This window comes from Manis javanica, chromosome 4 (assembly GCF_040802235.1).
Source record: "Manis javanica isolate MJ-LG chromosome 4, MJ_LKY, whole genome shotgun sequence".
Lineage (NCBI taxonomy): Eukaryota > Metazoa > Chordata > Mammalia > Pholidota > Manidae > Manis > Manis javanica.
The window spans coordinates 139,578,844-139,593,914 of NC_133159.1; the positions used below are offsets into that span (position 1 = coordinate 139,578,844).

The following is a 15,071-nucleotide window of genomic DNA, read 5'->3' on the forward strand; positions in this document are numbered from 1 at the left end:
ATAACCTATGCAGGGCCCAGAACATACCAGCACTCAGTGAATGTTAGTGTCAATACAGTGACCCAATGAAGCCCATCAGGAAAATTGGTGCACCTAAAGAGGCTTATTAGTGGATGATGGGGCTGAGAGCGGAAGGATCCTGAACCTTGCAGTCACAAAGCCCTGCTGTGAAGGCTTTAGTTACACAGTAGGCAACCTCCTAACCTCAGGCTGGCTGCACATTAGAATCACCTGTGGAGCTTGGCAAGCACATAGGTGTCTGCCCCCTCCCCACTCCCTGAGATCCTGATGCCCTTGGCCCTGGGTCCCCTGGCATCACTATTTGTACAGCCACAGTTGAGGATCACTGGCCCTGGAAGATAAGGGCCTTTTTCATAGACTCAAGCCTCCTCAAGCTCAGGCACTTCAGGGTCCTAGTAGAAGGGATGTGGGATCACCAGAAGTCACCCTCTCTGCCATGGTTGTCCCAGGTGCACCTCTGTGGATCACTTCCTGCAGTGAAGTGCCACGTGGTATAGACCATAAAAGTCACTCTCTCCTCCCCAGCAGATGCATTCCCTCAGCCATTCCGTCTTTCAATCCATTTGTGTATTTTTATTTTAAAGTTATAAATGGGCCTAAATTAATAGTCATATATTTTATGAAACCCAAGAATATAGAATTCCACAGAGTTCAGTGCAAAGAACATGGGCTGCCCTGCCCAAGTCAGGAGGCCTGGATTCTAGCTAGGACTGCATGACCTCAGCTATGTTTCTGGGCTTCCCTGTGCACAGCAGTAGGAGGGGTTGGCTAGGTGGTCTTAAAGGTCCTTTTGTATCACAAACATTTCATAATAAAAGGGTGCAGATCAATTCATAATCAAGGTTACCTTGTGTCAGGACTTATTTAATCCTCACAACAATCTCATGAGCCAGGTTCTATCACCACCCTCCTTTTACACAGGAGGGCATCATAGCACAGAGAGGGTAAACAGATTTCCTGAGGATACAGGACTGGTTACTGGTGGAGCTAGGATTCAAACTCAGTTTACATATGGGTCAGTTTACACTCCTGACCCATACCTTTAACCGCTAGTGCTAGGCCTCTTTGTCTTATAATTACAGGAACCCACTCCAGGGTCTGCTCCATTCCATAACTATTCTTTAGCCCTGGATCCACTAGGAATCTGGGAAGGAAGAGGGTCTGGGGTCAGAAGGAAACGGCTGGAGACAGGATAGCTTAGGGTAGGGGAGAGGTGCGATCCTGCAGGAAGCAATTCTTACTCTTTGAAGGAGCTGTAATACTGGTTGACAAATTCAATAGCTTGAGGTAGAAGCTCATCTGGAGGAGTAGGCTTATCCCTGGGTCCTCTGGTCATGCTTCTGGGGTTCATGATGGCTCCCAGGCAAGACTTGGTCTTGCAATGGATGTCCTGGAAAGAGAGAAGGTGGACCCCTTGGCCCCTCGGCGATGTGCTGAAGGCCATCCTCCTCCGGGGCCTGCTCTCCTGGCCCCCGCCTTCCCCTCTGGCTGTTCCAGCTCGCTGCTGGCCCACTCCACCCCCATGGTGTCTTCTCTTTGGGGTCAACCAGGATTGCTCCCAACCCAGATCTCCTTTCCTCTACTAGCTGAACCCTAGGAAAAGTGAGCTCACTCTCCCCAGACCTAGAGTAAAGTCAACAGCTCGATTATGGGGGACAAACAACTACCTTCTCATTTAAAGAGGTGGTCAGCCCAAATGATTTGAAACAAGAGGATGCAAACCTCAAAGTCAGAGGATGGTACAAAAAAAATACAGGCAAGAAGTACACCCCAGTTTTAACTGTGGTAATTTCTGGAAGGATTCATTCTGCTTTCGTGGTCTTGAAATTTTCTATTCTTTCCCACTTTACAATCTTAGAATGCATTCTGTAGTTAGAATAAGAAACTTAGAGGATAGGAAAGAGTCCTTCTAGTGACAGGGAGCTCACCACCTTCTAATGTAGTTCAGTCCAGTTTGGGCAGTTCTGTGAGAAAATTCTCCCTGATGCTATGCTGAAATGAGTCTAAGAAAGAATGAATTTGTTTCTGTTATCATTTATCTCACCTTCTGGATTATCCATTATAAGTGGGTTAACAGGGAGTTGGCATCATTTACTTCCTACTGTTATTTGTGAGGAACATGAGTCTGCGTCCCAGAACTCTTTGCCCAAGCAAACGACTGTTTAGCTTGCCCGGAGGCATCTGTGTGGTCCACGAAGGCTTCCCCAGCCTGGGATAAAGGCGGTTCTCCCTGAAGCCCCAGACTTCTTACCCTCTTGGCCTTGTGGTAAAGAGTGTCTTGGAAAGTCATCCCATTGTGCCAGTTTTTGATCCTCACATGCTGTGGGCCAGTCGATGGGGGCACATCCAGCTTGACCAGGGATTCTGGAGATGCCTGAGAGCGAGGGAAACCAGGGATTTCCAAATGCCTCCAACCCCAGCACCCCGGGCCCTGATTTGGCTTTGTGCAAGCGGGGGGCTGTGGGCTGGCACGCAGGTCAGGGTGTCAGCCCATGTGCCTCCTGCCTTCCCAGCAGCCGGGCCACCTGGGCCAGTGCCTGTTAAGAGCTCCAGGTGCCTGGGCCACTGGCCAGGCTTCTCTCCTCACCAAAGACCCTGCCAAAGACTTCCTCAGAGGAACATTAACAGGAGAGACTAGGTCAGATGTGAGGGAGACACTGCCATAGTCAATAACGCAGAGAACAGAAAGCAGGACAAGGAGGCATGTCTGCACCACTGCCTCCCACAAAGGCATTCAGTAATATGAAACCATGTTCTCTCTCACCTCCCTCTCATTTCTCTTCCCACTTTTCCAGAACTCTGAGGTCCAAAGCACTTACAGAGGACGGAATGGGTTGGAATAGAGGCTGGGCCCAAAGGCTCAACTGCTGAACCTGGGATTATTTTGGCATGTCCTACCCTGGCTCCACGGACAGGGCCCTCTCACCCAGGCCAGCCAGCCCTCACAGGGAACATCCAGGTGCCTGGGCCTTGCAGGCACCCCCTCCTGATCACCACAGACCAGCCTGCTCACCCACCTGTGCCCACAGTGTGCCCTGGGGTGATCCCACACCTCAACCTCCACCAGGCTGCTCAGCCTGCATCTGCCTGGGGGAGGAAGGGGCTTCCCACACCCAAGGGAGTCACTGACCTTTGTGGTCCCCGAGAGACACTGGGGGCACTCATTCTGGTGCTTGCTGAGGCTGTGACACTTGGGGTCATCCTGTGTCACTGGACTGCAAAAGGAAACAGCTATCATGAGACAGAGTATCTGTGGGCAGAGAGGGATCTTGGAGTCCCCTCTGCCAAACTACTGTTTGTCAGATGGGGGAACTGAGGCCCAGAGATGGGAGTAAATTTCATGGCTTCCAGTCACATAGGATGTGTGCATGTGGTGGGGGAGGCAGGCAGGAGGACCCAAGCTCCCCCCCATCATGACCCGCCCTCCTTCTCTTGTCTTGCTTTCCCCCTACAAAGCCACAAGATGTAAGGGGAGCTGAGCCAAAGTCAGCGGCCAAACAGCACTGCACAGAGCTCTGGGAAGACACCCCCCGTGGAATCCCATACAGATGTGGCAAAGGGCTGTTTGGGCAGACCAAAGCCTCCTTCAACCCTGCCCACCATCCACTTGTTTTGGGAGGACTTAAGCTTTTTTATTTAAAATACTTGGTTTACCTTGGTTTATTTATTCATTTAAAATTTATATTATGCAAAATATTAAGCACACATGAATAGGGAGAACACTTCTCCTATACCCCATGGGTCCCTCGCCCAGATTCAACTCCAATTCAACAACTATCAGCCCAGAGCCAATCTTGTTTCGACTCTGCACTCCCAGGCCCCACTGTCATTTTAAAGCAAATATAAGATGCCAGGTCATTCATGAATATCTCAGTAAGTATTTCTGGAAGAGAAGGACTCTTTTTATTGTATTTATTTCAAAACAACAGATTTAAAGAATGTCACCTATCCTTTGAAGAAGAAAAATCCCTATCTGTCTGAAATCACTCAGAAACCACTGGTTCTGGTTTAGGATTTCAGGTTGGCCCTCCTGGCAAATGCACGTGACTCCCCTCACCCACAGGAGAGCACCATGCCCCCTCCTGGGGCGCATCACACCCCAGGGGCAGCTCAGCATGAAAGCTTGACATAGTCCATGCTCTTTGCAGTATTCTCTGGGGTGTGTGTGCATGTGCACACACATCTAAGGAGAAAGGAGGTTAGTGAGTGTCACAAAGGTCTCTCACTTTCCACTTTATGCATATCGGTGATGTTGGAATATGATAAATGGGTATGTATGGCTTTTACTATTGGAAAAAATAGTGATTGTATATCTATATTATACAACTAACTACATACGTTACATAGAAGCATTATATGATTTATAACTACAGAATGCCCCCTTCAGAGAATGTACATATGTATCACAAATCAACTTCTATCTGAATCAAGTGCTTCAGCAGCCCTGGAGAGGGCCCTTCATATGACCTGCTGTCATCACCCCTCTGTTCTGAACTGGTGTAGCCCACCAGGAAACAAGCCAGTACAGGGTAATGTGGACATTTAAAACAGGCTGAGCAGTCATCATGGGGGTGCTTAAACTGGAAAATGTTTTGAGGCTGGGGTCTCGGTGAGGCATTGCCTCACTGCTCTTTGTAATCTTTTGCCATTACCCTTCACCCCAACTCCCCCCCTGCTTGTTTTTGCTTTCTCTTACCTCTTTGTGCCATAGGCCTGGAGGATTTGAGAAGTTTACTGGTCCACAATAACGCTGAGATTAAGAATCAATGTCCTTGTACATTTAACATAAATAGCGCCCCCAAATATTAAAATGCTACCAAAAAGTCCACTATACAGATGGGCCACATTTGGCCTGAGTCCATTACCTATGACTGGATATTTAGGTTATGTCCAGTTTCTATTGTAAATAATGCCTCAAGCTGTATGCAGGGACTGATGCTGTGTGTGTGTGTGCGCGAACACACACGTGTGCACACACACACAAGCAGAGAAAAACACCTGGGGGAAATGCAAGTACATATTACCAGTGACTAGCATTAAGTGATGAGAGGATGAGTGATTTGAATTTTTCTTTATATTTTTTGCATTTCTAAACTTTTACAGTGACCATGAATTCCTTCATAATTGGACTTTATTTTTGAAAAATGAATAAACAAAGCTATGTACAGTCACTCCCCGTTCTCCCTCAGTTAGCAGATTTCTTTGGGCTAGCTGCTGGGAAACAGGGTGACCAGAAGCCAGGTGAGCATATTAAGGATCTGCGTCCTTAATGGCCAGGTATTAATTACATGATCTATTCAGACACTCACGCAGTTTGACTAAACGCACAGCTTGGTCCTGTTTGGTTCTTCGTAGGGGCAGAGGACCCTTAAGGAATTGCCATCAGAAGGAATGTGGTGCTTACTTAGACCCAGAACTGTCTACAAATCCTTGAATGATTGAGGTCAGCTGAGGCCAGAGCAGCTTGGAGTTAGGGTGGGGTCGTGATTTTCCTGTGGTTTCCTCCCCACCTGCCCACCATGCCATACACCAGTGTGGGGCGTGGTGGTGGGGGTGCGCGCTGGGAAATGGGTCTTATTTGTAAAACCAGAACCTCTTTGAGCTCTTAATCATATCTGTGCGAGAGGGTGGAGCAGCCCCAATGCTAAAACACCTAGAAAACTCCCCAGTGCTGAAGCACCCGCAATTCCTACTCCAGCCCAGAGACGCCTCTCGTAGGTGCCTGTAGGGCTTCTGAGTCCTTTGTGACTAGTGAACTTCAACCTTTTATGCGTTCTAAAAGAGTAAGACACTTTAATGTTCAGCAGCATCCTAGAGAGCGAACATCTGATGTTCGCGGAGAACTGAGTCTCAGAGCAGGGCAGTGCCGTGCCCGGATTCGAGCCTCCCGCGCGCCTCCCTCCCAGGGCGGACCCGGCCCGGCAGGAGTACCTGGCTCGGCGGCGGCTGGGGGAGGGCTGCAGCCGGAGGATCCTACGCAGGAGCCGGCAGAGCCGGGGCCGGGCGGCCTCGCACGCCGCGCCCAGCCCCTCGCGCATGGCCCCGGCGCGCAGCCTCGCGCCGCGCCCTCCTCTTTATCGCCGCCGGCCCCCGCGGCCCCCGCCCCGGGGCGGAGCGAGCCCGAGGAGAGCCCAGACTCGGCTTCACCCCGTGTTTGGCCCCGGGCCAGAATGTTGCCCCGCGAAGGCCGCCTCCTTGGTACCATCCCGGCCCGCATGCCCCATCGGCCCCCCAACCCCGCGGCGTCTGCAGGGAAGACAGCCTCTTGGATGCTACCGGGCCGTCTCTGCGCCTGTAAAGCTGGCCTCGGGCTTGTTTATTTCGCCTCTATACAGTGCTTTACACTTTACAAAGCAAACTTTCCTTTCCGTTGTTTCATCTGCCTTACTAAACATAGTCAAGAAAGCAAGTCTGTATTGTTATGCCCACCCTATTGAGTAGGAAGCCCGGGCGGTGGAGCGCAGAGAGGTTAATGGTCTTGCCCAGGGCCGCACAGCAGCTCCAGAGGCCAAGCGCTCTCACTTCACAGGGCTGACCCAGGAAGTGTTATTTCTTTTCTTCAATTCTGTGATTCCACGAAGGAAGCCAAAGAAAGCACAGGGCTGGGGGTGACTTTTAGTGGGGTCTTCGAGGGGGTGGTGGCATGAGGGAAGGGGGGTGTTGGACCAGAAGCCCCCTGGGGCCCTTTCTAAGGCTTCTGGTCCTGGCTACCTGTGAGGCACATGGCCCCTGACATTGTTCCATTTGCAAGCTGCTTCTACAGTGGAAGCAGGATAACTCTTAGGGTGCAGACAGGGACAGGGCAGCAGCCCCCCGCCTCAGAGCACCTCCTGGACATACTCCAGACAATTTAATCCCACACCCAAATTAAAGTGGAAGGACAGAGGGCACACACTTGTTCTGAGCTGCCTGCACCCCAGCTAGCAACACTAAGCTTGACTTTGTTCAGAATTCATATACCCTTACCTAGACATTCCCACACTTGCCTTTGTCTCTAAAACACACGCACAAGCACATCACACTCACTTCCTAATCATTTGTTTACATAAAATATAGAATCATCAGTCACAATGGTCTTACACCTGAATGCATTGGAGAATTACTTTTTAAAATCAAAATATATTAATTGACTCCCATTGCTTTCAGGATAAAATCCCCTCTGTGCTGTTCCCTCTTCCAGTAACATCCTCTTCACCCCCTCACTGTACCGTCATGGTCCAGCTGTGCCTTCTGACTCCCGAAAGCCTTCTCCCACCCCATTCCTCCCCACACCACAGCCAGGCCAGGCCCCCTGCGGTAAGCCCAGAAGAGACCCTAGTGTGCCCACATTCTCCTGAACCTGTCTGCCTCTACCCCACCCCCCCACCCCCACCCCAACTGCTAAGGCTCTTTGGTGTCCCAGTCTTCATGTACTCCTCCACAAGCCAGTGAGGCAGTCATCGTTTCCCCCTTTCCTCCCTGACAAGAACTGGACCTCTTTTCTCTGTCCCTCTCTCAGCCCAGTAGGTGGTAGGCGTTGGGGAAAGCCCATATGATACAGAGGTTATGAGTTTGGACTTGGTTCAAACCTCAGCTCCACCACTTTGCAGATGTTGACTTTGAGTAATTCACTCAACCTTGTTAAATAAGGGTAATAATATTTCCTGAAATATTATTGACACAGAAATAAGAACTGTGTAAATGGTATTCTGCTATTTTTAGCTACTGTATATGCAATTAATAAATGACTCAATTTATTGTTTATTTAACTGAAAAACAGAAGGGTTTCCCTGACATCTCCACAGCACTCCCAGTAGAGTGCCAGGTGAGTAGCCCTCAGCAAATAATTGTTAATGGACTGGAACATGCCCAGGACCAAAAAAGCAGCAGCCTGATGTAGTCATGACAAGCTGGGCTCCTGGTTTAGCTCCTGGCTCAATCATTTGCTAAGTGTGAGGTCTTAAAAATTACTTAACCACTTCTAGCTGTGTCCTCATCACTACAGTAGGAGGACAGCGTTCTTTCCTCATGGATTGTTGGAAGGGTTAATTAATGTGTGATATTTTCTCTCGTCTTCTTTGATATCAGTTATTTCTGATTTGAGCACTTCCACCAGCTGTCCCCAGCTTAAAAAGATGGGTCAAGTCAGCTGGTTTGCCTCGGATCGTCCTACAGCTCAGGCCTCCCGAAAGGTCCAAAAACACAAGTCGGCAATAACTGTCAGCACAATTAGAAAGCAAGGTTATAGGCCACACAGTAAAGGATAAGGGAGGAGGGGGATTCAGGACAATCTTGGAAGGTGGGGAGTGGGTCGGGTCTGAATGAACTGAGGGAGGAATGTGCTGTTTAGAGGCACTGGGGGACTCAGGAAGGCTGGGCTGAGCAAGTGGGATGGGCCCTCTTTCTGGAAAGGGTGATCATATAGAACCCTACAGTTAAGACTCACTGGGGTGACTGGCAATGGGGAGCCACTGAAGACTCCAGAGCAGGAACATGACTTGCTAGAAGTCAGCCTGAAGTGAGAGAGGTCAGAGCGAGTATGGGGGGCTGTAGCTGGGAAGGCCAACCAGAGGAGCTGCAGCCATGAGGTGAAGAGAAGGACGGGATGCATGACTTGGTGACCAAGCAGAATCAAAGTAGACCCCTGGGGTTCAGGCCCTCCTGAGATCATAGAGGAGAGATGAAGCTTCATCCGAAGCTTCATCCGTGAGTGTGAAGTGCCAGGGGGATATCTAGAGGCTATCCAACGCTGCAGTCTCATCTCTTGGTCTCTTGACCACCTTGGCCACCACAGCCCAGACTGCCTGGTTTCAAACATTCTTTCCTCCAGTTCAATCCACACACCACACCTGCACTGTTTTGCTCAAGAATCTGCAATGGCTCCCTGCATCCAAGCACAGCAAGTCCACACCCCTACCCCGCACTCAGGCCCTTTGTGCTCTGGCCCTGCCTCTCCTATCCCAGGCCTAGCAGGTCAGGCTCCCCTGTTGTCTGTCTGAGTCTTTGCCTCTCCTCCTCCTGGAATGCCTTTGCTCCTTCTCTTCACCTCCACACATTCCACCCACTCTTCCAAGTCCACTGAGAGCACCTGACTTATGTGAAGCCCTTAGGGGGAACTTGGTAACATTGCCCAACCTCATCCTAGCAGCCAACAACAATAACAGCAATGCCCACTGTAACAGATGACACTTACTAAGCAAGCACTTACTCTCTGCCAGGAATAGGGCTAAGTTATTTACATGTGAAAACTAATTTAATTCTTACCACATCCCCAAGGAATAGGCATTACTACCTTCTTCTTACAGAGGAGGAAATTGAGGATCAGAGGCTAGGGGAGTTGCCATAGATCACAGGGCTGTAAATTCAAAGCCACCTGCTTACCCCCAAGCCCACATTCCTAATCTGGCTGCTCTTCTGTGCCGTCAGGTACGCTCAGCATAGCCATGGTGCACACCACCAGGGGGCACCCTCCTGCTGCAGTCCATGGGAAAGGCTCCTCTGGCCCCTTGGGACAGCCCTGTGTACTCCGGGGCTTTGGTTTGATTCATACTTTCATGTTACTGCAGATGGGCTTGTCTTTCCATTTAAGCAAGCCTCAACCTCTAGGTCAAAGCTATGAACTCTTCTAGCATGTTCTGGAAGCCTGTCCTCTCACTGGATGGTTGACTGACTAATTCTCTCAGTTCTGCTTTTCCTACAGGCAGGGGGTTCAAATTCCAGCTCTGTAATTATCAGTCATTTGACTTGGGGGAAGTCACTCCCCTCTTAGAGCTTCTATTTGCTCATTTGTAAAATGAGACAATAACTGGTACTTCACAGAGCAGCCCTGGAGATCAGTTGACTGTTGCCATGTGCCTGGCCCAGAGTGGGCGCTCACTAAACTACAAAAAACCGTGACATTTACGGGTTGCCTGCTGCGTGCGGGCACACTGCTGAGTGCGCTGCACACACTCTCATTTCAGCCTCCACATGCTATGAGGCGGTGCCCGTTGGTGCCCTCATACTGCATCTGAGGATCAGAGTTTAACTTGTCCTAGGTCACACAGCTGATGAGAGACAGCACAGGGTCTGGAGATAGTGTAATATCCTGGTACTCTTCACCAGGTTGATACTCAAAACACCCAACAACTGGTGAGTCATATGCACAGACGAATCAGAAAAGATGCCCGCCAAGATGCCACACCAATTCTAACCGCTGGGCTCTACTGCCTCTCATTCTCTGTTCAGCTATTTACTCCATAGTTCGCTCCCATATTCTTCCCCCAGAGACTCCGAGCACCTTGAGGGCCAGGACTGTGCTAGGTCCCTTCCTTCTTACATAATGTCACCGACTGGCTGCATCAAATTCCAACAGGTTCATCCAAGAAACAGCTGGAGAGGTCAGAGGAGGGAATGGAAGCCCAGAGGAGATGAGCAGGAGGTGGCATCCAGGAAAAGCCTACCTGGAGGGAGCCTGGGTGGCCTTTCCCACATTGTTGTTGATGTCCGTTTTCTCAGTCATGTCATACTGGTAGGATTTGGCCTTGAACAGGAACTTCCAGGGACAGGCCATCTCTGTGACTTTGCAACAGGTCACTTATCTGGACTTAAACTCAGAGGTTATTCGCTGTGGGGCTAAGGAAGGAGATGGTGACAGAAGACTGAGGAAGAGTTTACGTCATCAGGTCCTCTCTGTATGGCTAGGTTACTACAGAATCAGTACAAAAGCCAGCATAAGTTGGGAATAGCCACTTCATCACTGCTTTGCAACTTCTGTTCCCATTGTCGGATTGGATCTGGGGAGCCTATGGACATAGACTTTAATTCTACAAAGCCACATAAAAATCTGAAGGGAAAACACTAGTCCTGTAGCTCCACAGGGACAAAGCACACACCCTGTGAACCTCCTTAATGAGACTTGCTGGCCCGCCTGACCAGGAAAGCTTCATTGATGACCTGAGGCAACATGCTCAGTAGATAGTATCTGTTGTGTTATCACTGTTATTGCCATTGGTCACTAGGAGAGGTTGAGCAATGTTGAAGTTCCTTCTAAGGGCCTCACAGAAGCCCTGGTTATTGAAACATGGATGCCTTTGCCTGGCCCTGCAAGACTGTTTTTGCTGTTCTAATTAGCAACTGTCAGGTTACACCTGTCACTGGTGCAAGCACTCAAGTTGTAGCTGCCTTTAAGATTTTGCAATTGTAAGATACTACCACCTGCTCCTTCTTTAGTATATGGATGTTGGGGGGAGATAATAAGTGTTTGTGAAAAAAAATGCACTCAACTCTCAACATCTGAGATTATCTCCTTATCTTTTTAAAAAGACCAAAAAGGGAGACCTAAGTGGAGGTGCATGTCTAGTCTGGGCTTGCCCCCAGCATAGAAACATTTGGACTGGCAGCCAGCATGGTGGAGTGGCCCATAGAAGAATCTTAGAGTTCCCCAAACCTGGGTTCAAATTTTGGCTCTACTACTTACATGACCTTGTTCAAGTCATTTAACTGAGACGCATTTCTTCATCCATAAAATGGGTTTAATAATATCCATCTTAACAGAATTTGTTTGGGAGGGGAGAGATGTAAGGACTGGGGAGGATAATCTATGTAAAAACAATTCTTAGCAGATTACTCCCTACTCTCCAGTCTGAATTGTCGAAAAAAATTTCCCAGTGTTTCCTTGAAATGTAGCAACAACAGCAAATTTTGCAGAAAAAAAAATCTGAACAAGACGCCCTGTTCAAACAGCCACCCCTTTTGTTGGCATTTCTCAGACCTCCCGCCAGTTTCTCTTTCTAGGCAGAAAAGTCCCCCCGTTTTCTGAGCCTTCCCAAACAGGAAGAAGCAAAACCCTCTCAAAACAGCATCTTCCCCAGAAATGAAGACAACTCACCTGAGCGCTGGCTCCCCTGCCTCCACAGGGGACAGACAAGCACGCAGCTGGACAGCCTCGGAGCCAAGTCTGACTGCCCCGTGCTCCTCCCAAAGGTGGTTGAGAGGTCTCAGAGTGGTGATGCTGAATTACCTGGGGCCAGGGAAACCTCAGTCTTCAACTCACTGCAAAGTTATGATCACACTAGCAGCTAAGAAGTATTTATACCCACCGCATGTCATCAGGGAGCTGTTTTTGCATAAAGGTCTCTTTTTTGTTTCCAAAGGGAGTGTCCCTGGCTGGGTGTACAGTTAGCTAATTTATGACCACTCCTTGTCTCTGGGTGACTTGATCCTGTCGTTACATCACTCGGTGTAGTACATCTCCAGTAAACCCACCTATTCCTGGTCGCAAGCCCAAGGAGTCAGCTCGTCAGCAGGGTGAGGGGTCTGATAGAGAAGCTGTCCCGGGGCCAGGTTTTCCTTAGCTAAGCCACAGTTGCCTCACTTTCAGCATCTGGGTGGGTTTTTTTTTCCTCAGCAGGGAGCTTTCTGCTTAATTCCCATCCAGTCTCTCGGATTTCCAGTTTGCGGCTGGAGTCCAGGAAACAGGGGAATATTGACAGCATGGAACACACTGGAAAATGCCCAGGTTACAGAAAACCAGTGATGCTGGATGATGCCAGTGTTCCAAACAGGCCCCTGAAATATGCAACTTGAGATTTTGGCAAGGGAAGGAAAGCTGTTGGCATAGACACCTCCAATGCTGGTGCCACTAATGTCTCATCCTGCAGCTCTAAGTGAACTGTGGTGGGACGGCAGGTAGAGTTATTTTCTACAGGGGAAAAAATCCCTTTCTTACAAATGATATAACTTCTTATATGGAAAATTATAATTTCTTATAATTCCATGTACTATAATGCTTCAAATACAGTATTCCTATATGGTAGGAATTGTTCCATTATAAAAGTAAAATAACAATTACATTAGGGAAGAGTCAAAACTGCAGGGAAAAAATATCGCCCTTGATTTCACTATCCTGACACATGGTTGTCACCATCCATTCATCTCCTTCCTGTCTTTCCCAAATTAAATGCAACATTATAATAGTATATATAATGATATGTATATATAGTAGTGGATTGAATTTGTCTAAGATAGATACACTGAGTCCAAAAAAGACACGAATAGGTGCTCAAAGATCTTTGTTGAGTGAATGAACAAATGAATGAAGATTAGGAATAGACTACAATGAGTTTCAACATATCAAAGCCATCCTTTCGTGCTTTAGCCAGTTCCATTCAAGGAAACCAACACTGCCTGAGGAAAGACGCAGAGATCCTGGGCTCAGAGAGTGCAAAGCTTAGAGAAAAGAATGAATGGAAACAATATAGAGAGATAAATACAGTGATGGATGGACGGCAGAGCTGATGCGCCGAATCTGAGTTGCTCAGGGAAGGTTCACAGGGGAGAGGACACCAGGGCAGGGATTTTTTTGTTTTTTTTTGTTTTAATTTTTTATTAAGGTATTATTGATATACACTCTCATGAAGGTTTCACATGAAAAAACAATGTGGTTACTACATTTACCCATATTATCAAGTCCCTACCCATATCCCAATGCAGTCACTGTCCATCAGTGCAGCAAGATGCAGGGCAGGGTTTTGAGGGATGTTTAGGAGTTTGCTTCACTCTAACCCCTATTCCCTGTAAACTGCTTCCACATATACTGGCTATATCTGCAGCAAGTTCAGGTATTAACATCTTGCATTCCTCTAACAATCCTATGAGGTGGGTACTATTACTTGACATTCAGTGAAATTCTCTACAATCCTATCTACTTGGCATTAGAGCATCTGGTTAGTTTTGCTTCAGAAAATGCAAGTATTCCATTATTTGTTCCATTAAACATGTGACAGCTGGGCTCTGAGTACACGGGCAGTGCCATCCCAGGACGTGTGTGGGTTGCCCTTCACCTGAGTCTGATGCCCTCGCTCTCTTAGATACTCCCACCAACAATGAAGACAGCTTCTCCCAAGTGCAGTCCCTGGAGAATGTCTCCAGGTCCTCATTATCTTGTCAGCTTGCCTCAGCAAGGGACTTCCCTCTACATGACCCCCGAGGCATGTGTGCTTATAACCACCAGCTGCCTGGGTGTCCTTGCCTTCTTTGATTCCTCACCCTCTGGACAGGTGTGGAAACGGAGACACCTGGAGTCTCAGGTGAAAATGTGGCAGAGCCTTGCAGGAAATCCAGATCTCCTGACTATGCCCCCACTAAATCATGGGCCCTTAGGGGTAGGAACCATTGCTGTCCTCACCACCCACTATCCCCAACCCTACTGGCTGGCACAGAGTAGGCACTCGGAAGCCTTAGCTGAATGACTGATGAGTGGTGCCAATCAAAGGGCCTTGGGAGTGCCTGGCACAGGGCAGGAGCTCGGTAACGATTTGTTTTCTTTCCCTGTTCCTTTGCATTCTGCTCATGTTACCAGCCTGAGCTTCAAGGCTGCCAGATTGCCCAGGCCCTATGCTAACTCAGAGCCTGCCAACCTTGATGCCCTTGGCCTTTGGCAGGGTTTGGGTCAGCTACTGTCCAACCCAAGCACCAGGCTTTGAGGACACGTCTGCAATAAGCCTGAAAGGCCCTGGGCTCTAGTGACAACCCCATTATTGAGTTGCTGTGTGAACTCAGAAAAGCCACCTCTTGCCTCCAAGCCCACCTTTTCACTCAATGAACCATGGCCAAGATAAAGTGGCTAAGTGAGATACAAGAAAATGTTTTGAGCTATGGACCAAAAAGGCAGCCAGGCAAGAATTTTTGGCCCCTACTATAGGTCAGAAAATAACGATTTACCTTCTGACAAAAACAAGAAGGTGACATGACCTGTCTTTCAAAATACCTTTTTTCACACGGCCAGTGCTCCGCCACAAACATTTGCTGTTAAGGTCCCAATTTTCTTTCTCTGTTGTATTACATCCATTTATTTATTTTTATTGGGATAAAATTCACCACAGGGAAAAATTCACCATATTAACTATTTTAAAGTGTACACTTCAGTGGCCTTTCGTGTATTCACCATGTGGTACGTAAGCATCACCACTACCCCAATACTCCCTTAATTGGAGGACATCAAGTCGGGAAGGAGATAAAGCTGTGAGGATCATGATACACAAAGAGATTAAGAGAATAACCATGGTCACACAGCAGGCAGTCTCTGAGCT

General features: G+C 48.5%; 1 protein-coding gene across 3 annotated transcripts in view; it reads right to left on the minus strand.

The window, feature by feature from the left end:
* The window catches only part of NOS2 (nitric oxide synthase 2), a 35,835-nt gene extending 23,741 nt beyond the window's left edge, over window positions 1-12,094 (minus strand). For 2 of the 3 annotated variants that reach the window (XM_037002310.2, XM_017660238.3), the window contains exons 1-5: window positions 11,870-12,094; window positions 10,443-10,614; window positions 3,152-3,236; window positions 2,273-2,395; window positions 1,263-1,411 (exon numbers count right to left, since the gene is read on the minus strand). In XM_037002310.2, the coding sequence (XP_036858205.2) occupies window positions 1,263-1,411; window positions 2,273-2,395; window positions 3,152-3,236; window positions 10,443-10,552 (467 nt within the window). In that variant the 5' untranslated portion in view covers window positions 10,553-10,614; window positions 11,870-12,094. Of the gene's footprint in view, window positions 1-1,262; window positions 1,412-2,272; window positions 2,396-3,151; window positions 3,237-5,952; window positions 6,139-10,442; window positions 10,615-11,869 lie in introns of those variants that run through there. The other variant, XM_037002311.2, reaches the window with a different exon arrangement.
* Between the last annotated feature and the right edge of the window lie 2,977 nt (window positions 12,095-15,071).